A 26,812-nucleotide genomic window follows, 5' to 3' on the forward strand; every position below is an offset into this window, starting at 1 on the left:
TGAATACAGAGTACATGCACTCCATCAATTAAACACTGAAAAGATTTCATTAACAACTCCCATTTCATTTCCTTTAGCAGCTTGATTCATAATTTCCAAAAATTTCATGTTTATAGCCATAATTATAAACATGTTTGCCAAATACCAACATTTCTATTTCAATTCCCCACATCAAACACTACCCACAACCTGTCTACGGAGCCTCTAAGTACGACAGAAGAGTAATATGGAAATACCGGCAACAAGGTCCCGCCTATACCTCAAAACACAAAGTACAACAACAAATGATATCAGGCCCGGAATAGAGTAGGGCTCACCAAAACCTGCTGAATAGGGAGTAACTACTAACTAGGACAAAAGTTGCCCGCTGATGAATCACCTGCATCAATTGAAGATGCAGCGCCCCCGAAAAAAAGGGATGTTAGTACATATAGAATAATACTAGTATGTAAAGCTAAATGCCCTCTTTCAAAATAGAATGCCCATATAAGAAAGGGAAAATCATATAAATAGCAAGTCAAAATCAACAATATCAAATGCCCAGTTAAAACATAATAATTTTCAAAATACGAAAATAATATATATTTTTGGTTGGAAGATCATTAGTACCGATATACCACCGTATTTTTTAGCACAGAGTAGGATCACGCCCGATCGACTAGGCCATCTCCCCACTAACAATATGGTTTGACATGTGATACGAAAAAAAGGTGTTATCAAGAGTAGTACCATCATGTGCGCAACATGGCATCCGATCTACAACCGATCAGCCAGGCCACCTTCCCACATATGCCGTGTGAGTTGACTTTTTCAATTCACAACTATTACCAGTTTCATTCCAATTAAAGGGAATAATATCAGCCCATCAATCATATCCTAAATAAGGGGAATAATCACAATCCACTCCTACACCGGCACGCGTACGTTTAGGTATTGGTTGTTACAACCCACCCTTCTTCGGTTTGCTAATGATACTCCCAAAAACATTATTTTTGTTTTTGCACACAAAGGTAATGTAATGACCCGACCAGTCGTTTCGAGAGTTATAGCCCCGTTTTCTCCATTTCTGATTCATTTTGTGCTTTCCAGCTATGTTATCATATACTGGGTTAGTTGGTTCGGGTCCGGAGTGATTTCGAAGTGGATTGAGACACTCTTATTTAGAAGCTTAAGTTAGAAAAGTCAATTGAATGTTGACTTATGTGTAAATGATCTCGGAATTGAATTTTAATGGTTCCATTAGCTTCGTTAGGTGATTTTGGATTTAAGAGCACGTCTAGAATGTGATTTGGAGGTCCGTAGTGGAATTAGGCTTGAATTGGCGAAAGTTGGAAATTTGGCGATTTCGGTCGGCAGTGGAAAATTTGATATCGGGGTCGGAATGGATTTACGAAAATTGGAATAGGTTCGAGGTGTCATTTGTGACGTATGTGTAAAACTTGAGGTCATTCGGACGTGGTTTGGTAGGTTTTAGCGTCGCTTGTGGAATTCGAAAGTTTAGAAGTTCTTAGGCTTGAATCCGAGGGTAATTTGGTGTTTTGATATTTTTTTGAATGATTTGAAGGCTCGACTAAGTTTGTATGTTGTTATATGACTTGTTGGTATGGTTGGTTAAGGTCCCGAAGGGCTCGGGGTGATTCCGGGTGGTTAACGGATTGTTTGAGGTTAGAAAAATGCAGCTGAAGCAGCTACTACTAGTATTCCCGCACCAGCGGAGGGGGAGCCGCAGGTGCGCTTGGTAAGCCGCAGATGCGGACAGGGAGGACCTGGGTTGGAACTGTAGGTGCGTAGAAGTGGTCACATCTGCGAGCCCACAGATGCGAGGCTGAGTCGCAGATGCAGAAATGAGAAGGGCTGGCAGTGGCCGCAGGTGCGAGGTCTTTTCTGCACCTGCGAGATCGCAGAAGCGAATAGGGAGCGCAGGTGCGGAGATGGGAACTTAAGCGATTTTTTGCAGATGCGAATAGGGAGCGCAAAAGCGGCTCCGCAGGTGCGCATGTTGAGCTGCATGTGCAAAAAACCTGGGCAGAGCATATAGATAGAAGACTTCGCGGATTTTTGTTCATTTCCACCATTTTCAAGTCGGACCTTGGTGCTTTTAGAGCGATTTTTGAAGGGGATTCAAGGGTATTCATTGATGTAAGTTTCTTGAGCTCTAATACCCCTAGCTTTGGTGTTTGTCCGTTGTTTTCTCACCTAATTAGTAGGATTTTTGAAGCAAAATAACAGGTTAGGGCTTGGGATTTTGGAGAGAGTAATTTGGGGATTTGAGGGACCAAATGAGGTCAGATTTTGATGAATTTAGTATGGGTAGACTCGGGAGTGAATGGGCTTTCGGGTTTAGAGACTTTTGTCGAATTTCGAGACATTGGGGCGGGTTTGAGTGAATTTTGGGATTTGGCCTATAAATTGGTATTTTCCTTGTGGGATTCATTCCTTTAGCTCATATTGATAGTATTTTATTGCTTGTGGCTAGATTCAGGTCATTTGGAGGCCGGTTCGAGAGGAAAGGACATTTCGGAGTAGGAGTTCTACACTGTTGAGGTAAGTAACAGTTTTAAATCTGGTCTTGAGGGTATGAAACCTGGAATTGGTATAATGTGACTGTTTGAAGGTGGCACCCATACTAGGTGAAGGGCGTGTGGGTGTACGCCGTGAGGGATTGAGACTTGGTCCGTCCCGGGAGATTGTGAAGTCTAATAGCCATTAATTGCATTTATATGCATTCCTCTCTACTAGAAATTGACTGTTTTTCATGTTAGAAATCATGCTTAGGGTATATTTCTGCTCATGGTAGTAATACTTAGTCATAGTGATTCTTGTACATGTTTACCTCAGTCTCTGTTATTTTTCCCTGATGATATACTATAACACTTTGATTTGTGTTGTTTTCCCTTTCTTTATTGAGAGCTGTGAGACTAGAGAGGTTCATGATTGAGTAAGGCCGAGGTCCTGGTTGTGAGGTATCGTTCTATGGCACGTGAGTTGTCCGTGCGAATCCTTATAGTTTATACTATGGCACATGAGTTATCCGTGCAGCACGTGTGCTGTCCGTGAGGATCCAGATATGATATTATAGCACATGAGTTATCCGTGTAGCCTGTGAGTTGTCCGTGCAGATTATAGCAGTTGGGCTGTAGGAGCCCCTCATGAGTTTGAACACCCCCAGTGAGCGCAGGTACCTATTGAGCGTGTGCATTGAGCACTTAGAGTTGAGTGTCGCGTTGTTGAGAGTTGGAGTGACTGTTCCCCTGAGAGGCTGTACTTGTTTTTTATTTGTTGATGCACTTAGTTCTATCTGTCATTGTTGTGAAATTCCTAAAGGATTCTATATCCGGACTACCTTCACTTTAACTGTATAAAACTGATTTGACTTAAACTGTCAGATGTGATAGTATGTCTATTCTTTGCTGGAATTATAAAAAATGAATTGTACTGTATAGCTAGTCACTGCTTCTCAGTTCCTTATTTATTTATGTTATTTGCTGAGTTGGTTGTACTCATGCTACACCCTACACTTCATGTGCAGATCCAGGTGTGTTTGATCATGGAGGTCATTGAGTTCTTGCTCGATCGAGTACCGGAGACTACGAGGTAGCTGCCGGTGTCCGCAGGACCTTGTCCCTCCTTCTATATTTCTTTCTGTCTTGTATTGATACTTAGACATTGTTTGTATTAGTTTGGCTATCAAGATGCTCATGACTTAGTGACACCTCGATATTTGGGGCTGGTTTTCGCATTTTGATTCTATATTGAGTTTAACTTTGGTTTTTATGAAAATTTCTGATATGAAAAAGTTTTAAACTACCTTTTCTATTGAATTACTGGAGTATTTTTGGGAAAATCGTCTTGCCTAGTACCATCGATAGGCGCCATTACGACAGGTTAGGTTTTTGGGTCATGACAAGTTGGTATCAGAGCCTAGGTTACATAGGTCTCACGAGTCATGAGCAGGTTTAGTAGAGTCTTGTGGATCGGTACAAAGACATTTGTACTTATCTTCGAGAGGTTGTAGGACCTTTAGGAAAATTTCACATTCTTGGATTCTTTTCGTGCGAATCCGTTAATTCTGGTAATTAAACACCTATTGTTTCATTCTCTCACAGGTGGTGAGGACTCGTGCTATCGGTCAGGAGGGCCAGCCACCAGTACCGCCAGCCAGGGCCGCGAGAGGCCGAGGCCGCGGTAGAGGCCGTGGTAGGGGCAGAGGTGCAGCCCGCACAACAGCTGAGGCAGTACCTGCATATCCACCAGTTGTCCCAGATTAGGACCAGATTCCAATTGTTGATGTACCAGCTTAGGAACCACCTCTACCTATTATGATTCCAGGCCTCCAGAATGCCCTAGCTCAGATTCTGACAGCGTGTACTGGCCTTGCTCAGGAGGTCTCTATCTCGACGGCCGCAACCATTTCTCAGGCCGGGGGAGGCACTCAGACTCCCGCCTCTCTCACACCCGAGCAGGTTGTTCAGGGACTCCAGACACCGGAGGTACCACCAGCCCAGCCAGTTGCAGCTGCTCAGGACTATGTAGTTCTGTTTATGCCTAAGGATGATCAACATAGGTTTGGAGATGTTTGGGAGACTCCAGCCTCTACCTTTCAGTGGCACAGAGAGAGAGGATGCCCAGGACTTCTTGGAAAGGTATCAGAGGATACTCCGCACAGCTGGTATTCTGGAGACTTGTGGGGTCTCATTCACTACTTTTCAGTTTTCTAGTGCTGCACTTAGATGGTGGGAGACTTACGAAAGGCGTAGGCCTGTTGGCGCAGCACCCCTTACTTGACAATAGTTCTCCATGGTCTTTTTGGAGAAGTTCGTGCCTCAGTCCCGCAGAGAGGAGCTGCGCAGACAGTTTGAGCAGCTTCGTCATGGTGATATGTCTGTGACGCAGTATGAGATGCGATTCTCGGAGTTGGCCCGTCATGCTATCTGGTTTGTTCCCACAGACAGGAAGAGGATCATGAGGTTTATATATGGTCTCACTTTTCAGCTACGGTTGCTTATGACCAGAGAAAGGGTGTCTGGTGCTACCTTTGATGAGGTTGTCGACATTGCTCGGTAGATTGAGATAGTTCATGGTCAAGAGAGGGTTGAGAGGGAAGCCAAGAGGCCTCGTGTTCAGGATGGACTCAGTGGTGCTCATTTTGGGGGTCAGTTCCAGCACGATAGAGGTCGTCATTTCAGACAGGCTCAGTTAGCTCGGCCATTTCACCGTGGTGCATCATCTGGCCATGGTTCTCACAGTCATCAACAGGGCCAGTCATCATTCAGTGCACTAGCAGCGCAGAGTTCTCATAATGCCCCGCCCTCTTAGGTATCCTCAGGTAGTTCTTTTGGGCATCAGGAGCAGCAGTTTCGTCAGAGGAGGGGTTGTTTCGAGTGCGGAGATTTTAGTCAAATTATGAGAGATTGCCCTAGGCTATTAGGTGGGACGCCACAGCAGAGTACTCGACCGATGGCACCAGCACCAATACCTCCACCACCTGCCCAGCCAGTCAGGGGTAGAGCTCGGCCAGTCAAGGGTGGAGTTCAGCCAGCTAGGGGTGGAGCCCAGTCAGTTAAGGGTCGCCCGAGAGGGGGAGGCAGATTAGGGAGTGGCCAGGCCCGTTTTTGTGATTTCCCTACCAGACCAGATGTTATTGTTTCGGATGTTGTGATTACAAGTATTGTCTCAGTTTGTCACAGAGATGCTTCTGTATTATTTGACCATGGTTTCACGTATTCATATGTTTCCTCGTATTTTGCCCATTTTCTGGATATGCCCCATGAGCCTTTAGTTTTATCTATTCATGTATCTACTCTTGTGGGCGATATTATTGTTGTAAACCGCGTGTATTGGTCATGTGTGGTGTCTATTATGGGTCTGGAGACCCGAGTGGACTTTTTGCTGCTTAGTATGGTTGACTTTGATGTGATATTGGGCATGGATTGGTTATTTCCATATCATATTGTTCTAGATTGTCACACTAAGACCGTGACGTTGGCAATGCCGGGATTTTCGAGGGTTAAGTGCAGCGGTTATATAGACTATGTACCTAGTAGGGTGATCTCATATTTGAAGTCTCAGCGGATGGTTGAGAAGGATTGTCTATCCTATTTGGCTTTTGTGAGGGATGTTAGTGCAGAAACTCCTGCCATTGATTCTGTTCCGATGGTACATGATTTTTCGGATGTGTTTCCTACAGACCTGCCGGGCATACCGCCTGACAGGGATATTGACTTCGGTATTGATTTGGTGTAGGGCACTCAACCTATTTCTATTCCACCGTATTGTATGGCACCGGCGGAGTTGAAGGAACAGGTTCAGGAACTCCTTGATAAGGGTTTTATTCGGCCTAGTGTGTCACCTTGGGGTGCACCGGTTCTATTTGTAAAGAAGAAGGATGGTTCCATGAGGATATGCATTGATTACAGGCAGTTGAACAAGGTCACAATCAAGAACAAGTATACTTTACCTCGTATTGATGATTTATTTGACCAACTTTAGGGAGCGAGGGTGTTCTCCAAGATTGATTTGAGGTCCGGTTATCACCAGCTGAAGATTCAGGATTCGAATATTCTTAAGACAGCTTTCAGGACCTGTTATGGCCATTATAAGTTCTTAGTGATGTCTTTTGGGCTGACCAATGCCCCAGCAGCATTCATTCATTTGATGAATAGTGTATTCCAGCCCTATTTGGACTCATTCATTATTGTATTCATTGATGATATCCTGGTGTACTCTCGTAGCTAGGAGGAGCATGCTCAACATTTGAGGGTTGTATTGCAGAGATTCAGGGAGGAAAATCTTTATGCAAAGTTCTCCAAGTGTGAGTTTTGGCTCGGTTATGTAGCATTCTTGGGGGCACGTGGTATCCATTGAGGGTATTCAGGTGGATCCGAAAAAGATAGAGGCGGTGCAGAGTTGGCCTAGACCGTCCTCAGCAATGGAGATTAGGATCTTTCTTGGTTTGGTGGGTTATTACCGTCGCTTTGTGGAGGTATTTTTATCTATTACATCGCCCTTGACCAAATTGACCCAAAAGGGTTCTCCATTCAGGTGGTCGGATGAGTGTGAGGAGAGCTTTCAGAAGCTCAAGACTGCTTTGACCACAACTCCAGTGGAGAGGTCAGCCTGTGGAGGAGGCCACCTAGGAGACCAAACGGGAGATTCGGAGAAGATATCCATGCCTATTTGATACTCCGGGTATGTTTCTAGATCCGTTCGAGGACGAACAGTTGTTTAATAGGTGGAGGATGTAACGACCCGGCAGGTCGTTTCGAGAGTTATAGCCTCGGTTTCCCCATTTCTGCTTCCTTTTGTGCTTTTCAGCTATGTTATGATATACCGAGTTAGTTGGTTCGGGTCCGGAGTGGTTTCGGAGTGGATTGAGACACTTAGTCTCTTATTTAGAAGCTTAAGTTGGAAAAGTCAATCGGATGTTGACTTATATGTAAACGATCTCGGAATTGAATTATGATGGTTCCATTAGCTTCGTTAGGTCATTTTGGACTTAAGAGCGCGTCCAGAATGTGATTTGGAGGTCTGTAGTGGAATTAGGCTTGAATTGGAGAAAGTTGGAAATTTGAAAATTTCGGTAGCAGTGGAAAATTTGATATCGGGGTCGGAATGGATTTCTGAAAATTGAAATAGGTTCGTAGTGTCATTTGTGACATGTGTGTAAAATTTGAGGTCATTCAGACGTGGTTTGGTAGGTTTCAACATCGTTTGTGGAATTCAGAAGTTTAGAAGTTCTTAAGCTTAAATCCGAGGGTAATTTGGTGTTTTGATATTGTTTTGAGTGATTCGAAGGCTCGACTAAGTTTGTATGTTATTATATGACTTGTTGCTATGGTTTGTTTTAGGTCCTGAGGGGCTCGGGGTGATTCCGAGTGGTTAACGGATTGTTTGAAGTTGGAAAATGCAGTTGAAGCTGCTGCTACTGGTATTTCCGCACCGGCGGAGGGGAAGCTGCAGGTGCGAGGTCGCTGGTGCGCTTGGTAAGCCGCAAATGCGGACAGGGATTCATTGGCCTATCGCTGGTGCGCTAGTGCGCATTGGCCTATAAATTGGTAGTTTCCTTGTGGGATTCATTCCTTTAGCTCATATTTATCGTATTTTATTGCTTGTGACTAGATTCAGGTCATTTGGAGGCCGGTTCGAGAGGAAAAGGAATTTCGGAGTAGGCTACACTGTTGAGGTAAGTAATGTGAACAACTAATTTTTGACCACATCCAAATTCTATATTATTTTAGTTTAAATATTTCTTTTAGGTCTAATCTTGAAATTTTAAACTTTTGTCTTTCTTTTAATAGGATTTGTTTTTGAAAAACAATTATTATTACAAAAAACAATATGCACATACTTATAAAATATAGTTCATTTCTACTTGTAAAGAAAAAATGAAAATTTACAAAGAATACTTGGTTTATTTTAATTAGTATTTTAATAAGTAAGCTATGGCATTTTTAGTATTATTTAAATTATATGTAAATATTCATTTTCTTATATTTTTTTTCTTTTCTTGGTGAAAAATGTGGTTGATCAATATTATCATTTTCATAACCTACCTTATCTTTCAAAATAAATGACAAAAAAAAAAAAAAAAAATAAAAAAAAATAATGAAGATAAAATAGGTCAAAATAGATAAAGTTTTGTTTAACAAAACTTCCCCACTGACCATCTCACGTCCCATTCCCCTAACTCCCCCCCACCTTTCACGTCTCACTAGCACACACACACGATCACACACATTTATTTTAAACCATCTGCACATCTTTATCGTCACTACTAGACATATGCATATATATAGAGAGTAAAAGCTTTAATCAAAAGGGGGGAGTCCAATATTTTAAGGAGGAGAACGAATCTAGAAAAAAAGGGGAAGAAAAGAAGGGGAGCTAGCAACACCGCAGCTCTTTCATCTTCACAAATCAAAAACAAAAGCTTGTCTTCTCTTCTCATATACACTGTGGGAGCTCCATCATCTTCTCCGTTTCGCTGCTAACTCCATCATTTCAGCTTTTCTTTTTCATCATCATCTCACCATTAGAACCAGCTCTCCCCCACCATAAAAATCTGCTGAAATCAGCCTCAAAACAGTCCCAAACCAAGCCATTAGAGCCACCCAAAATCAGCTACTATTCACGTAAAAATGCAGCGAAAATAGCCCCGAAACACTACTGAAACACAGCAAAATCAGCTGCAAAAATCATTAAAAAACAACTGCAGAAAAATCGATTCTTTTGGTAGTTTAGTCCGACCGGGGTGAAAACAGTCGAGTCGAGGTTCAAAGTTCGTTGAGGTGTTCGTACGCGGTTAGCAATTTCCAAATGATTTATTGCTGTACATCTGAACTTCTCTTGTTAATATATTGGAAAGCTTATTCAAAGGTTCATCTTTTATCCTCTTATCTAATTTTATTCAAATATTGCTATGGCGTTTTATATTTGAATATTGTTGCATGATCATCTGAAATTCGTGAATTTGGTTCTACTGCCTTGGTTTGTAGTTTCTCTTTTAGTCTTAAATAATATTAATAAAGAAAGAAAATACATTATGGGGTAGACTTAGATGTAATCTGATTAGATAATGCAAATTAGTTTATTTGGTTCTAACACTCTGTAAGGCAGTATTATTTTCATATTCGCTTATAGTTTGGGCTCTTATTGATTTTGACGCAACACTTAATAATTGGCCTAATAAACGAGAAAGGTCCAAGGTGCTTTATTTTATGTTATTTTATTAAATAAATTTGGTCGTTCAAATCTTGGTGTGAATGATCAAGTCGACCCATTTCTCTTTTACTTTCAACATTGTTTCGCTTAAATTCTTGAATAATTCAATAAATCATACACTTCTCAGTAAAAACTTCCATAAATCATGACCTCCCCACAATCTCAAATTAGTTTAGGAGAATAACTCTAAATACACTAGAAAAAGTTTAGACGCACTTTCAATATTAGTGCATGTGTTCATGCCCGAACCTTGGATTAATATGCTTAAATAACAAAAGGATCATGTGCGCATTCCGCGTCTTGATACTTTTAAATTTACAATAATTATATTTTAACCATGTGTACATTTCCGTACCTTGGTTTGACATCCAAAAATAAATAATTACCTTGTGTGCATACCGCATCTTGGTCAAAATAATTAATAAAAATATAATAAATTAAGTGAAGTGGTAATAGATAGACAAATCATAATCAATAAAATACAAAAATAGTCAAGAATTGATTTATGCAGGACATTAGTCAATAAAAGCGACCGTGTTAGAACCACAGGACTCGAGGGATGCCTTACACCTTCCCCTCGGTCAACAGAATTTCTTACTGAGTCTTCTTTTTTCGTAGACCATAAATTAGGAGTCAAACCTTCCATTTGATGAGGGATTCAAATAAAAGGTGCCTTGGAACACCAAAACTCAATTCCAAGTGACGACTCTAAATAATAAATTATCCATTTTAGAAACGTCACTTTAATTGGAAAAACTCTTCTAACTCAACCTCGTAATTGGGTTGTGTGAAAAAAAAGAGGTGTGACAAGTAACAGTTTTAAATTTGGTCTTGAGGATATGAAACCCGGAGTTGATATAATGTGATTGTTTGAAGGTGGCACCCATGCTATGTGATGGGCGTGTGGGTGTACGCCGTGAGGGGTTGAGACTTGGTCCGTCCCGGGAGACTGTGTAGTCTAATATCCTTTAATTGTGTTTATATGCATTCCTCTCTACTAGAACTTGACTGTTTTTCATGTTAGAAATCATGCTTAGGATATATGTCTGCTCATGGTAGTTATACTCAGTCATAGTGATTCTTGTGCATGTTTACCTCAATCTCTGTTATTTTTCCCTGATGATATACTGTAACACTTTGATTCGGGTTATTTTCCCTTTCTTTATTGAGAGCTATGAGACTAGGGAGGTTCATGACTGAGTAAGGCCGAGGGCCTGATTGTGAGGTATCATTCTATGGCACGTGAGTTGTCCGTGCGAATCCTTATAGTTTATACTATGGCACGTGAGTTTTTTGTGCAGCACGTGAGTTGTCCGTGCAGATCAAGATATGATATTATAGCATGTGAGTTGTTTGTGCAGCACGTGAGTTATCCTCGCAGATTATAGCGCTTGGGCTGTAGGAGCCCCTCATGAGGCTGAACACCCCCAGTGAGCGCAGGTACCTATTGAGCGTGTGCATTGAGGGTTGAGAGTTGAGTGTCGAGTTGTTGAGAGTTGGAGTGGTTGTTTCCCTGAGAGGCTGTACTTATTTTTTATTTGTTCATGAACTTAGTTTTATCTGTCATTGTTGTGAAATTCCTGAAGGATTCTATATCCGAAGTACCAGCACTTTAACTGTGTAAAACTAATTTGACTTAAACTGCCGGATTTGATAGTATGTCTATTCTTTGCTGGAATTATTAAAAATGAACTGTACTCTATAGCTCGTCACTACTTCTCAGTTTCATATTTATTTCTGTTACTTGCTGAGTTGGTTGTACTTATGCTACACCCTGCACTTCATATGTAGATCCAGGTGTGTTTGATCACAGAGGTTGTTGAGTTCGGGCGCGGTCGAGTACTGGAGACTACGAGGTAGCTGTCGGCATCCGCGGGACCTTGTCTCTCCTTCTATATTTCTTTTTGTCTTGTATTGATACTTAGACACTGGTTGTATTAGTTTGGTTATCTAGATGCTCATGACTTAGTGACACCCCGATGTTTGGGGTTGGTTTTCGTATTTTGATTCTATATTGAGTTTAACTTTGGTTTTTATGAAAATTCCTAATATGAAAATGTTTTAAACTACCTTTTCTATTGAATTGCTGGAGTATTTTTGAGAAAATCGGCTTGTCTAGTACCATCGATAGGCACCATCACTACATGTTAGGTTTTTGGGTCGTGACAGGTAACATAGGTACAAATATATTTACCTAATCATCTTTCACATTGTGTAAATCTCCACTACTATCTTCAACGAATCACAACAATAATATTTTCTTGGCTCTTTTGGTCATTCACAAGATTTTTTATTCAAAGCACGGTGGCCGAATTTCATATTCTAAACTTTCATATCTTTCCTTACATGGATCATAATCATAAATACCAACATATATAATATTCTGTAAATCACAAATTTAAGTTCGTTAGAAATGAAGGCTTTAAACACAATAGATTTCTTTCCAAGAAATGGAGTAAAATGATTGGCAATCGAAGTGCAAGTTAAAATCATAAACAAGTAATACACTATTTATTCTTGAAATACTTTTCCCCCAAAAGGGAAATATACAATTTCAACTCATAAATATCTAACAACTCAAAACACATTGAAAATACTTACAAAGCATAACATTAGTTAAAACAGCCACATATGGGCACAAATTGAGTACATAATCTTTTAGAAAATTCTATTTTCGAAGTCATTATAAAACGGTTGAATCAAGGCTTATTTCTTAACCTCTCTCACATCATCTAATTTGATTAGCATCACTAGCCACAAGTATAACTTTCATTCTTGTCACATTGGCCACACTCTATATCCCCAATTCACTTGTTTTATTTTCAAGCATCTTTATATATTATCAATGACTAGACATTTTCAATCAAGACCTTAGTACACATATGAGCAATTAAGAGTCTTAAGCACATTGAGTTTTTCTCACACAGTTTGGCATACTAGCTTTCATTTGAAACACGACTCAAAGCCGTAATATTTTAATATACAACCCATACTTTGAACATATATCTTTTGACATAAGGCTCATTCGGAATATTCAAGTTTATAAGGGATAACCCGCCACATAGGAATTAGGAACTTGAGCCAACCATACTTGAAACTTACGAAAATATTATGGAATTCGATTCTAAGAGAGATATTTTATCCAACATACCTCGCTTTGAGCTTTTCTTAAATTACTACAATGTTCCAAAAATCTTAGAAGCCCCAATATATTTTGAGACATAACAAAATTGAACACAAATTAGGAAGATATTCATGGTTTCAGCTCATTTGAGCATTTTATCAAATACTAGGTGTGCAAATTTGACTACAAGGTTTTCTACAAGATTCCCTTCATTCCACAACCCAATATTTACTTATTTGAGCTCAACAATCTTTCCATAAACCTTAATGGTACATTCATGTATAAATAATACTCTTACACCCAAGAATCATACTCTCAATCAACCATCTTATACCTAAATTCGAAATTGAAAACTAGGGTATGGAACCCTACCTCTTAGATGAAGAACTTGTGAGGTTTCTTGTTGAATTTCAAGGCTTGAGCAAGAATGGATGATTAGAACGTTAGGTTTCCTCCTTCTCTCTTTAAAATGCTCTTACCTCTCTCTAAAATCATCAGATAATCTCCAAAAAATAAACCCTAAAGGCTATTTATCAAAATGGGGTCGGCTTATAAAAATAGGAAAATGGACCCTCCGAACTCAGGTCTGCGGCCGCAGAACTTACCGTAGAATATATATGCGGTCCGCATAATGGACCTCGAAAGTGATGCCCAAGAACTAGGATGATCTGGACAGGTCTGCGGTCCGCAGACCACTTATGCGGCCGCAGAATTGGTCACAGAATCGCCCAACAAAATTTCCTCATTCTAACTCTACGACAGAAGTGTGGACTGCGAAATAGGTTTGCGATCACACAATAGACAGCGAAACAACCCTCAAAATTCAACAAATTTCTGCTCAACTTTGCGATGATTATGCGTCCCACAAAACGGTTCTGCTGTCGCGAAACAGACTGCAGAATTGCCTTCTTTTGCCAAAATTTTCCATCAGCTCCTCAGTGCATTCTTCATCTCAAAAAGTTCGAATCGCAGTGAACAAGCTTGTTGTGAATAATTTCTATAATCCTTAAACATGTAAGCCTACCTCGGCACCATGAACTCTTAAATTCCTTAGCAAACTTTTATGGGGCCTTACAGTGATTCTTTTACAGAGTTCGTTCTTCCTTATGTGTCAAATTCGAGTTGTAGCTAGTTGGCACTTTGATGGCATTGTATGATAATTTAGACGATTTTTGAGTTAGCTTATTGCACGAGCAACTTGTACTAAGTAAGACGAGGTCATTCGATATGAGATCAACGCGATCGAAGTTATGTAGGGTATATGAAAGAGAAAACATTGTTATTCAGTTCAAAATGATGTGATGGTTCTTATCAGGAGGAGAGACTCCATGATTTATTGATTCGACAGGTTGTTATGAGTTTTTACATATCTCTTTCGTCATGACAGTATCGCGAGAATTTGGAACAGGGCTCACACGTGTTATGAGGCGTATTGCGGGCATCAAATCGAAAAATTTTAGTTGTTGTGGTCGGAAGATGTATTATGGGCATGTGAATTATGCGGTGCGTGGTGTGAATTCAGCAAAGATGTATGATCATGTTTTGGTACATTGCATAGTGATTGATACCGTGTTCATATGTAAGAATCGTGTTTGGTAGAGAAATACGGAGGTTGAAATTTGCTTCTAAGGCTTATTGACTAAATAAAAGGGAGGATCTTCAGTCTGGCTCAAACTAATGGGCTCAACTGGGTTATGGTGGCACGGGTAGGTGCACAACGTTGAACAGTGATTTTGGGGCAACTCCACAGCAGTTTTTAACACGTTCGAGGACGAACGTATGTTTAAGTGGGAGAGAATGCAATGACCTAATAGGTTATTTTGAGCTCTAGCGCATCGTCCTGGAGTTGAAGGTTGCGAATAGCTTCACTTCAGGTATTATGACTTGTACGTGTGGTCGGAATTGAATTTCGGGGAGTTCAGAGTTGATTTGGAAAGAAAATTCTAATTTAGGAAGTTTTAAGTCGAAAGAATTGACTAAAGGTTTGAATTTTGAGAAAAAGACCTTGGAATTGGGATTTGAAGGTTCCAACAGGGTAGTATGATAATTTCTGACTTGGACGTATGTTCGGGTTGAGTATCGGACCACCCGGGAGTATTTCGGCGCTTATTGTAGAAGTTGGCATTTTGAATATTTTAAGAATTTTTTAATTTTGAATTGAAGTGGATTTTGGTGTTATCGAAGCCCGTTTGGGATTCCGAGCCCTTGAATAGGTTCGTATTGTGATTTATGACTTGTACGTAAAGTTTGACGTCATTCCAAAATATTTTGGTATGGTTCAGACGCGTTCGTCTAAGTTTGAAAGTTTGAAAGTTTAGAAAAGGATTTCGATCGTCGATTCATGATTTTCATATTATTTGACGTGGTTTGACTCTTCGACTAAGTCCTTTTCATGTTTTGGGATGTGTGTTTGGACGGGGTCCCGAGGGGCCCGGGTGCGAATCGGATTGAAACAGATAGAGTTTTGGGCTTAGGGGAAATGCTAAGGTAGCTGGGATCTGGTGCGATCGCACCTACGTGAAAAGGGTTGCAGGTGCGAGCCTGCAGGTGCGGCATGGTGGTCGCAGAAGCGACATTTGGACTGAGCTAGGATGGCCGCAGATGCGAGGATATTTTCGCAGATGCGACGAATGTTCTGCAGAAGTGGAAAGTGAGTTGGGCAGTCGGGGTCGCATAAGCGGAGATCTCCTCATATGAGGGTGCACATGAGCGTGAGGTGGACTTGAACATTGAAATGAGTAGAAATTTGGAATTTTGGTAATTTTGGACTTAAAACCTAGAATTTGGTAATTTTGGAATTTTGGACTTAAAACCTAGAAATTGGTATTTTTGGATTTTTACCACGAAATTAGTCATGGAATTGGAAATAAATCATATATTTGGGTTCATAGTGTTATGGGTAAAGTTTATCTTCGAGAAATTTTAGAATCCGGGCACGTGGGCCCGAGGGTCGACTTTATTGACTTTTAGAGCGGAGTTAGGGATTGTTATGAATTGATTAATTATGGGTAATAGAGTATATATGTATGTATTTGCACATTTGTTTGACTAGTTTTGGAGAGACGGGCATCGGTTTGAGGTGTTTGAGAGGTGCTGGAGCCGGTCTTGGAACTTCGAAGCGAAGTAAGTCTCTTGTCTAACCTTGTGATGGGAAAACTATCCCCTAGTTGATTTAATTATTATGTGATACTAGTTGTGGGTGCTATGTAGGCACGAGGTGACGAGAGTTCGTACGTAGCTAAAGCATGTTTATGTCCGGGTAGACTTAGGACCTTATCGTGTAATATTTGAATTATTTGAACTCATTCTGCTAGCTTAATTAATTGGATTTATAATTGAAATTGATTTAGAAATAAATATATGTATACTAGGCCGAGCCTTATCATCTAGAGTTGTTGGCGAGTTATTTGAGAAACGGTAAAGATTATATTTACTCTATGCTCATGTACTGTATAGTAAGCACGTATCTCGTAATTCGGTAACTTCCTTCCTTTCTTGTGGAGCGGGCCGAAATCCTTGGCAATATAATAGATGCATCTATAGTTCGTGTCGCTCGACCCTCGGTAGTGTACATATTATTTTGGATCGGGCCGAATGACCTCGGCAGAATCGTGTGATATATCGCTAGTAGTCCGAATATTTACGAGATAATCTTTCCACTAATACTTGGTATTTTATATGGTATTCCTTATTTATTTGATATTGGCACTTGATATTTTCGGAGCTGTTAAGATAGAATATAAGATTGATAAATTCATACCTTAAATAAAATATTTGGAAGATTATGTAACTTACAGATTTACCCCATTATTGTTGTGTGCTTTATATCTGATTATGATTTATTATATTGCTTCATTGAACCTCTAGTAAGTCTCGACGTCGACCCATCGTCACTACTTCTCTAGGGTTAGGCTATATACTTTCTAGGTACGCATTGATTTGCGTACTCATGCTCCACTTCGGCACTAAATATGCAGGATCTGACAGTTTCATTTGGCAATCATCTTGGCGCGTAGGTGCATCTGTCGAGGAGACTTTATGTGAGCTGCATTCCAGGCTACGCATCACAGTCCGCCGAGTCTTCATCATACTATTTATTTTATCCTTTCTTAGTTACATTCTGGACAGATATTGTATTATTATTGTACTCTTTATAAAATGCTCATGTACTTGTGACACCGGGTTTTGGGATGTTCTAGAGGTTGTTTGTGATTTTGTTTAGCATTTACACACCTTTATTATCTATTTTGTTAAAATTTTAAGTTTCTATGATTTTAATGCGTTGATTTATTTTTCTAATAAAATTCATGATTTTGAGAATAATAAAGTTCATAATTAAGCTGGTAGTTCACCGTTAGCTTGCCTAACGATGACGTTGGGCGCCATCATGGCCTATAGTGAGTTTTGGGTCGTGACATGAAGCTTTAAGTTGAAAGGGTTGACTGTAGTTTGACTTTTGTGTAGACGACTCTGGAATGAAATTTTGACTGTTCCAATAGATCCGTATGGTGATTTTAGACTTACGAGCGTGTCCAGATATTGGTTTGGAGGTCCGTAGGTCGTTTCAGCGAGAATTGGCGAAAGTTTGAAAGTTAAAGGTTTGGAAGGTTGGAAAGTTTGACCGGGAGTTGACTTTATTGATATTGGAGTCGGATTTTGATTCTGAAAGTTGGAATAGGTCTATCATGTCATTTATGACTTGTGTGCAAAATTTGAAGTCAATCATAGGTTTTTTTGTATGAATCAGTATAAGTTTTGGAATTCGGAAGTTCATCATTTCAATAGGCTTGAATTGGGTTGCGATTCATAGAATCAATATTGTTTGATGTGATTTTTTACCTCTAGTAGGTCCGTTAGGTATTTTCGAACTTGTTGGTATATTCGGAAGGGGTCCCGTGGGCCCCAAGTGTGATTCGAATTGAATCAGAAACCAAATTGGACTTAGTCACTATTGTTGAAGCTGTTGGTTTTCTTCTAATCTAGTTTCCTTCTACGCGTTCGCGAAGGTTCTCCTGTGATCACGTATAGTCTTCAGGAGTTGCTGGAATATTTTCCTTCGCGTTCGCGAAGGTAAGGAAACGGTCACAAAGTTTGCTGGGCTTGTTCATTGCGAACACGTAGGGTAGACCACGTTCGCGTATAAGGAAGGCGAGGCTGGAGGCTGAGGCAGGCTTGTGCTACGCGGTCGCGTGGGTGGAGGCAGCTTGTTCATCGCATTCGCGACTGATTTCATACGATCGCAAAGTGTATTTATTTAAACTGAGGAGGATTTCTTTACGCCATCGCAAGTCTTTGTCCGCGATCGCGATAGAGGACGACTAGGCAGCAGAATAAATGTTTCAAAACGGGGATTCCATCTCATTTTTCATATTTTGGACCTAGAGAGCTCGGTTTGTGGCAATTATTCGAGAGTTTTTCAAAAAGGTCGTTGGGGTAAGTGATTCTAACACGGATTGGACTATATTTCATGAATCTATTGTTATTTTCATCAACTACTTAGTGATTTGAATTAGAAATTTGGGGAAAATTATGAAAACTTTCTAGACTAAAATTTGGGGATTTGAAAGACAATTTGAGTTTGGATTTGAGTAATTATTATATGGTTGGACTCGTTATCGAATGGGTGTTTGGATTTTATAATTTTGGTTGGTCTCTGTGACACGGGCCCGGGTTGACTTTTTGAGATGACTTTTTATTTCTTTGCAAAGATCATAACTTTATTGTTCAAAATAGTTTCCTACAATTTATATTTATGGTATGAGGTTGTTTTGGCTAGATTTGAGCCGTTCGGAGTTGGGTAATCGAGGGAAAGACCTACTAGTGGATTGAGTTAGCATGTTTTGAGGTAAGTGTCTTGCTTAACTTTATGTGGGGGAATTACCCCTTAGGATTGGTGTTATTTTGTGATAATTGTGATGTGTGGAAGCCGTGTACGCAAGGTGACGAGTGTGTACACGGGCTAAATTTGAAAATTTATCAGTATTAGCCATATAGATTCCTTTCATGCCTTAATTGAGTTATCTTAACACGTTATATTCATCATCATTTATCTATTTTCACATGCTCTTGTTGTTAAAATTGGTATTGAGTTATAAAGGTCGTGATTCACATTGAAGCAAAGTGTTAAATAGTGAAATACTATTTTGTTGAGTTATTCACTCCCGGTTATTATTGTGGTTAAGCCATGGGCTATTTATTGTGAAAACAATGTTGTTGTTAATTTCTTTGGCAAGTTGTGATATTGGATATTTGCGGTGCGATTTGTGATACGTTGTGATATTGATACACATGCAGTGGTATAAGGTTTTGGGGTTGAAACGCATGCGGTGAGATATGGTAGGCTTGATACGCATGTTGCTAGAGTAGGGAAACTACTATAAGCCATGTGGTGTGATAATGTGGGCTAAAATGCGGGATGCTATTTCAGGAAAAAAGATTTTCAAAACTAATTTGCATGGTTCCCGTGGTGATATAGGAATGATTGTGAATTGTTTTGTGATTTGAGACTACGAGGTGGTACCTAAGTAATGACTCTTGTTGATACATCTCTATCACTTCACTCGTGTTTGGTTGTTTTGTTTCCTTGGCATAACATTTCTTGTTTTTTTCCGTGATGTATTATTTACCTTAGCTCAGTCTAGTTAATGTTGGTATATTTCTTACTTATTTCATTTCCATTATTTTTATTATTATATCGTTAATTACTCGTTCTGTTTCTTATTTATTCCAATAGGGCCTTGATCTGACCTTGTCACTACTCTACCGAGGTTAGGCTTGGCATTTATTGGGTACCATTGTGGTGCACTCATGCTACGCTTCTACACATCTTTTTGTGCAGATCCAGGTACCTCCTACCAGTCCAAGCACTAGTGAGACGAGCTCAGTTTCGGAGACTTAAAGGTATACTTGTCAGTTTCTGCAGGCCTCGGAGTCCCCCTCTATCTAGTCTATTTCATTTTCCTTCCTTTTATAGATATATTGTTGTATAGGGATGATCAGTACTTATTCGTTAATATTGCATGTATGTTAGACTTACCTAGTATTAGAGATTATGTGCAATCATGACATGTTACGGAGAGTAATTGGGGTCGTGACATGCACTAAGGACACTAACGAGTACTAAAGGCACATATTTATTATTCAAGAATTATAAAAATATTAAACAACTAACATAAGTTATAATGTATTTATTGTTCTACTACACTAATGGACACCACTAAAGGACACTAAAGGAACATCTTTTTGTTGTACAATTATAAAACTATTTAACAAGTAACACAAAATATTCAACAACTTTACAGCAATGGTATAATAAATAATTTTCAAAAATTTATTTCTGTTGTAGAATTATAAAAATAATCAACAAGTAACACAAAATATTCAACAAGTTTATTATAATGGTATAATAAACAACTTTAAAAAATATTTGCTAAAATTATATTAATAAAGGTAAAAAAACCCACACGAAATCATGCAATACATTATTACGAACTAATTACACAAATATATATACACAACTCATAGTAAATAAGTATTTTGAAATATCTATTTTTGAATATTTTTGAACGGAGAAAAAAGCGTGTTTTGAAATACCTATTTTTGAATATTTTTGACTGGAGAAAATATGCTACTTTTACAACCAAATCAATCACAAATCGCGTTCAACTACACGATGCTTCCTTGGATTGTGTCTTTTATTGATAAAATATGAACAACAAAAGATTTCGGAAAACAAAGTTGGGAACCAATGGTGTTTTGTTTTAAAAATGTTGGGGGGGGGGGGGAAGGGGGGCATTACCCTTAACTTCTGTCGGGGAACAAGAGGTTTGATGATATTTAAAGTATGCATAGTGCATGTATTACATGCGCTATACCTGACCGACTTTTCAAGTTCAGGTATAGCGCATAAAGTATGTATTTCATGCGTTATACCTTAACGGGGTAACTGAATATTAACGAGCATTAAAATCATGCTCTATACATAAAAAACGTCATCAATAATGTTTTCTACCTATATTTGTGTCTTGAGTCAAAAATTGCATCATTTTAGTTTCGGAGCCACGTGGTGTTCCCACATCGGTGGTTGAAAGCCACCTTTGAGGTCTTGTATTGCTAGGCCCACTAACTCATAGAAAAGTCTCTATAATAACATATGTTACACATACTTTAGAAGTATGTCAAATACTCATTTCTTATATATATTATAGTAAAAACGAATTTACTTATTTTCTTTAGGTTTTGTAGTTTTCAATAAGTATCTAAATTTTTCTTACAAATTGTATATATTCCCTTACTATTAGAAATTCGATAAATTCTGGTCATCCAGCACTAACGGAAACTATTAAAAAATCATTTTACATTTTTTTTTAAATGCCATAGCGACCAAGGATGGTCGGTAAAAATTGGCGCAATTACCCGGGTATACAATACCGACCGACATCGGTCGATATATTGTTCAAATATTTCACCGCAATGGTCAGACTTGTTTAATCAAAGTATATTTTTATTACCGACAAACATCGGTCGGTTATATAGACCCATGTATTTAAATCATAATAATTATATTATTATTTAAAATGTTATATAAAATTTATGTTCTAGTTACCGACCAAAGTCGGTCGGTTATTACAGGAGAACATTTTACTGACCAACTTTGGTCAGTAACTGTAATTTGTAGAAACTAACCAACTAATGTCGGTCGGTTCATAGGTCAAACATGGTCAAACTTTTAAATCACATTAAAATTTACTATATAGATAATATAAATACAATCCATGTACTACTTTGTTTTGAAATATAAATAATGAATGCACTAACATATACTATAATAAGTGATGGTAGGCTAGAATCCCGCGTTTTAGTCATAGTTTTCACTCCAATAACTGCATTTTACTTGTGTTTGAGCTTAAATGATAGTAAATTGCACATATTATGTATTTTATGCCTTGGAGGAAGTGATTCTGAGTTAAAAAGATAATTGGGAGCTAAATCGAACAAGTTGGAACTTTGAAGTCTGAGTAAAAGCTCAAGAGATTAAATCGGGATCGCGTTCGGGGGTCGAGGAGTGAGTCTAGGTATTAAAAATCGAAGAAACATGTTTACTCTATAAAAATTGCACAGCAGCACCGCATGGGCGGCACAACAGTGTTGTGGGTTGTTGTCTTCAGAAACTTCTCTCCGAACTTCCCACTAATGCCTCGCATGGAGCGGCGCATGGCACGGCGTGCCTGTACAAATTTTTCAGAGTATTTTTTCTATTTCGGCTTGCAAAAGGGTAGTTTCATTCGGGCCCACTCCTATATAGTATAAATACACCAAAAGACGTTTTTGAAGGGACTTTTGACCTGGGAAGCTTTGGGAGAACATTGGAGGCTACAAGATATAGGATTTGATTATATTTCCATCAATTCAATACGGGAGTTTGGATTGTAATGCTAGATTGATGTTTTCTTACTATTTAATTATATTTGTGATGACTTCTTCCATGATTATGGAGTAGTTTCCCTTAGGGTTCGACGAATATGGTGTTTTAATTAATATTTGTGGATTTTAACTCTAGTTCATTGCTTGAATTTGTTTATGGAGTTTTAAATTATTGCAACTTTATTCATAGGTTTATTTAATTGAAAGAGGAATATTTTAGTGATTATCTTTACATTATTTTATTTGGTTTAATTCAGTGATTTTCTTAAGAAATCGAAAGAGCTTGTTGAATTGTTAATTAAATCATGTTAGGAGAATATTCGAGAAACGATTTCCTAAAGATTAATCCATTAATGCATGCTTGCATACCTTCATAGTACTTATATTAGTCCACCTCGCAGAGTTAAAATTTAATCAAAAGAGGAGTCTTGACTACACGTTTGAACTAATCATCGAGTGAATTCGTGAGAATCATTAGAACATTAGAGTGAATTAAACTAGAGTTAAATCCTAAATAGCTATCTTGCACCTATCCTGTCAAAACCCTTATTTCTCACATTAATAATAAATCAACTCTGCGAATCTCTAATTCTTTGCAGTCAATTTGCAATTGCTTTAATTTAGTAGTTAATTGTAGTTCGTAATCATTTAACTCAAGTGTTGATCCTCCTGAATAGCAATTAAACCAAAAATTACTCGAACATTGTTTAAATTCAATCTTTATGGAGATGATATTTTACTATACTATCTTTGATTAGCGAGCATAAATTTTGTGTTGTGTTTTGCGGTAATCAAATTTTGGCACCGTTGCCGGGGATTGGCAATCAATAGTATTCAAATTAGTTTTTGGTGCTAATTAAGGAAATTATTTTATTTTATTCTTCACGGGTTTCCTCTTCCATGTGCAAGCAACAGGTTGACTTCTCTGGTGTATGACTCAATCTTATTCAAAGGAATTGATTCCATACAATCCAAAGGTGGAAAAGAGTCTGCGACACTTGAGGAAAGAGAAAGAACTCACCGAAAAGTTCTTAGGGTCTTCAACCCCATAACACATGGCTAATAACGGTGATGACGGGGTAGATTTAGATGCAAGAGAGGCAACACATCATGGAGAAAAAGTTGCACGGATAGTAGCTGAGGTAGCCCATAGAGCTGTTGATGAGACCATCGAAGATGATGGGGGGTCAAAGATTCAATCTTAATCAACCCTTGGTTGAAGATCAGTTCGAGAATGTGGTACCCAGGCCTGGTAGAGAATTAGGTGATTATGCCAGACTAGTCTACAATCATGGACTGTCCAGTGTCAGGCCTGCACCAGTAGCAGCGAATAATTTCGAGTTGAAGCAAGGATTGCTTCAAACTATTCAGAATAGCTATGTCTTCTTAGGGAAGGTGAATGAAGAGCCTAACACTCACTTGATTGATTTTGAGTAAATCATGAACACCTTCCAGTACAACGGAGTGTCAAAATATGTAGTCTACTTAAGGGCATTTCCCTTTTCACTGAAGGATAACGGGAAGCACTAGCTTCGTAGCTTACCAACCGGGTCGATCAGGACATGGGAAGATATGACTAAACGTTTCTTGGCAAATACTTCTCAGCTACAAAAATAGTGAAATTCAGAAGAGAAATTCACAACTTATGCCAGAAGGACACTAAAATAGTTTTCGAGGCTTGGGAAAGATTCAAGGAGATAGTGAGGAAGTGTCAGCATAATGGGATTGAATTGTGGATGCAACTCTCAGGACTTTTGGGATGGACTGATACCTCCCTCATGACGAACTCTGAGCACTGCAGTTGGAGGTCCTTTAATGAAGAAGACTCTTGAGGAGATTGTGGCAATTCTTGATGAGCTCTCTGAAGATACTAACCAGTGGCCTGCTAAGAGTAATGATAGAAGAAAGTCATTTGGGGTTCATCAAGTAGATTCTAACACATGAGTGCAAGACCAGATAGACGCCATGGCCAAAGAGATAAGAAAGTTGACCTTAGCCAAGGTCCATAGCCAACCATCATCAGTTTGTGACTTCTATTTAATGGGTCATCCAAAGCATGAGTGTCAAGCCTCATCTACGGATGAAGTGATAAATATTGTGGGAAGCTTTGACAGAGGCAACTACCAGAGTGGTAATAATTTTAACTCTATGGGACAAAGGCACCCAAGCTTTTCTTGGAGTTGGTAGCTTGAACTCATGGCAGCAGAATAATCCGAGACCCTAGGGACAAGGAACTCCAGGATTTCAAAAACAGCAGAGGTAACAATACTATCCTCCATATTCTAATCAGTCTAGCATGGAAGGGCTAATGAAAACTTTTATTATTAAAATGAATGAGACATTTGAAACCCATGGTGCAGCTATTCTAAAATTAGAGAGGCAAGTGAGGCAGATTGCTAGTCTGTTGTCCGAGAGGTCTCCAGGAACCCTCTCTAAAGATACCAAAAGGAATCTAAAGGAAATAATAAATGAAGTATCATTAAGAAATGTCAAAGTATTGCAAAATTTGTTGGTAGAAGAGAAGAATGAGTTGACGGGAAATCAAGTTAAGAATGAAGTGAGGGCAGAAGAAGTAGAAGAAGAAGAAGAAGAAGAAGAAGAAGAAGAAGAAGAAGAAGAAGAACAAATCTGAAGTTCCAACAAGGAAGAAAAAAGACAAATAAAGAATGAATGTGGAGACTAGGGAGAGAAAATACATGCCTGATCTAACCTTCACCCATAAAAAAAAAGAAGAGAACATCTGGACAAATAATTCGGCGCTTTCAAGAAATGCTCAAGTAGGTGCATGTGAATATACCTTTCACAGAGGTGCTTTCACATGTGCCAGCTTATGCTAAATGTTTTAAGGAGATATTTTCCAAGAAGAGAAAAGTGGAAGAGACATCGGTGGTCAAGCTCACAGAGCATTGTAGTGCCATTTGGCAAAATAAGCTCCCTCAAAAGTATGGAGATCAAGGGAATTTTACTATACCTTGCTCTTTAGGAAGTACTAAATTAAAAAAATCTTTGTGTGATTTGGGTGCTTCTATTAATCTTTTGCCTTTGTCTATTTTCAGGAAATTAGAGGGAGAGATTAGAGAAATCAGGTCGATACATGTGTCCTTGCAGCTGACGGATCATACCACAATCATACTTGAAGAAATAGTAGAAGATGTGCTAGTTCGAGTTGACAAATTTGTGTTCCATGCGGACTTCATTGTGGTGAGCATGGAGGAGAATAGGGAGGTCCCTCTGATTTTAGGAAGGTCCTTCTTGGCTACGGGCAGAGTAATTCTGGATATTCAGGAAACACAACTCATGCTTAGAGTGGGGGAAGAAAGGTTGATCTTTAAGATGGAATGAAAAAGGGGGGCCCTAAAGGAGCAACTTGGAGTTAGTAAAACTGATAAGTGTGGGGTGTAACCAAAGAAGGCCTAAAAATGCTCTCAGTATGGATATGTGCATTAGGTCGAGCATGCAAAGGAGATCCCAACTTTGATTCAGACCCCGACTAGATGAATCAAGAAAGTTTTCTTTACCTCTTGCTTTTTATTTGTGTGTCATGGGGATATACCATAATTTAAAGTGTGGAGTGGGGAATGTAAATATATATATCTGTGTTTTTTTTCGTTTCTTGTGATAGAAGAAAAAATTGACTTTCGATGGTTTTTCTCGGTTGTCTTCTTGAGGGATTAAAGTCGAAGAAAATAACTTTTAGCCGTTTATTTTTTTTGTTTTCTTAGGTAGTGTAACAATTCCTCCTTGGTTTTTCTTTATGCCGCGGTTGTTTTTCTAGGGTTTTGTTTGAACTGGGTGTAGTTAGGTTTTTTTTTATTAGGAATAGTGAAGTCTTGTGCTATGAATTAAATGGAGATGACTTTTCTTGACGTTGTTGCGCATTGAGAGTAGTGAGTGCCTTAGTTGTTATGCCTAGGCTCAGTTCTTGATTCATAGATAAGTGCCTTAAATTGGTTGATTGTGACTTTGCTTAACTACTTTGACTAGAAAGTCGGGATAGATCTGATCCTAAGTGAGGTATGTGCCAATGTGTGAGTAAGGTTTTTGTTGATATTCTGTGCATGTCAGTTGATGTCTAGAACTTGCCCTGTGTATTTGCAAAGGAAAATAGTAGTCTTGTTCAATCTAGGAAGTGATATAGGCATTTTGTTTTGTTGAGCCAATTATATGCTTTTACCCACCTAATTGTAAAGTATCTTAGTTAGCCATGTTGAACCCGTAATCCTATTTCTTTGGCAACCCCACAACAAGCTTGACCCCTTTGTATGAATTGTCTATCTGTTTGAACCTTTTACCTCTTTCAAGCACTTGAATTTGTATGAGCTTGTAAAAGATAAGTTGAGGTATGGTTGTGTTTTTGAGTGGAGCTATTGAAAAGGAGAAATGTGCATTAGTTGAAAATTTGTAAGAGCCACTTGTAGAGAATTGAAAGAAAAAAAAATGAGTTTGCTTGAAAAGAAAAAATAAATCAAAACTTAGAAAAGAAAAATTGATTCCTTGCTAGTGGTAGTTCTCCTATTGCATGTGCTTAGACATAGTGGGAGCTTG

At 38.9% G+C, this 26,812-nt stretch overlaps 1 protein-coding gene across 1 annotated transcript; it reads left to right on the forward strand.

The window, feature by feature from the left end:
* Nucleotides 1–24,082: 24,082 nt before the first annotated feature.
* On the forward strand, nucleotides 24,083–25,609 carry LOC142164035 (uncharacterized). The gene is made up of 3 exons (XM_075221200.1): nucleotides 24,083–24,158; nucleotides 25,074–25,209; nucleotides 25,324–25,609. The coding sequence occupies exons 1-3, from the start codon at nucleotides 24,083–24,085 to the stop codon at nucleotides 25,607–25,609; spliced, it is 498 nt and encodes a 165-aa protein (XP_075077301.1).
* The last annotated feature ends 1,203 nt before the right edge of the window (nucleotides 25,610–26,812 follow it).

The sequence above is a fragment of the Nicotiana tabacum genome, chromosome 9, assembly GCF_000715075.1.
Source record: "Nicotiana tabacum cultivar K326 chromosome 9, ASM71507v2, whole genome shotgun sequence".
Lineage (NCBI taxonomy): Eukaryota > Viridiplantae > Streptophyta > Magnoliopsida > Solanales > Solanaceae > Nicotiana > Nicotiana tabacum.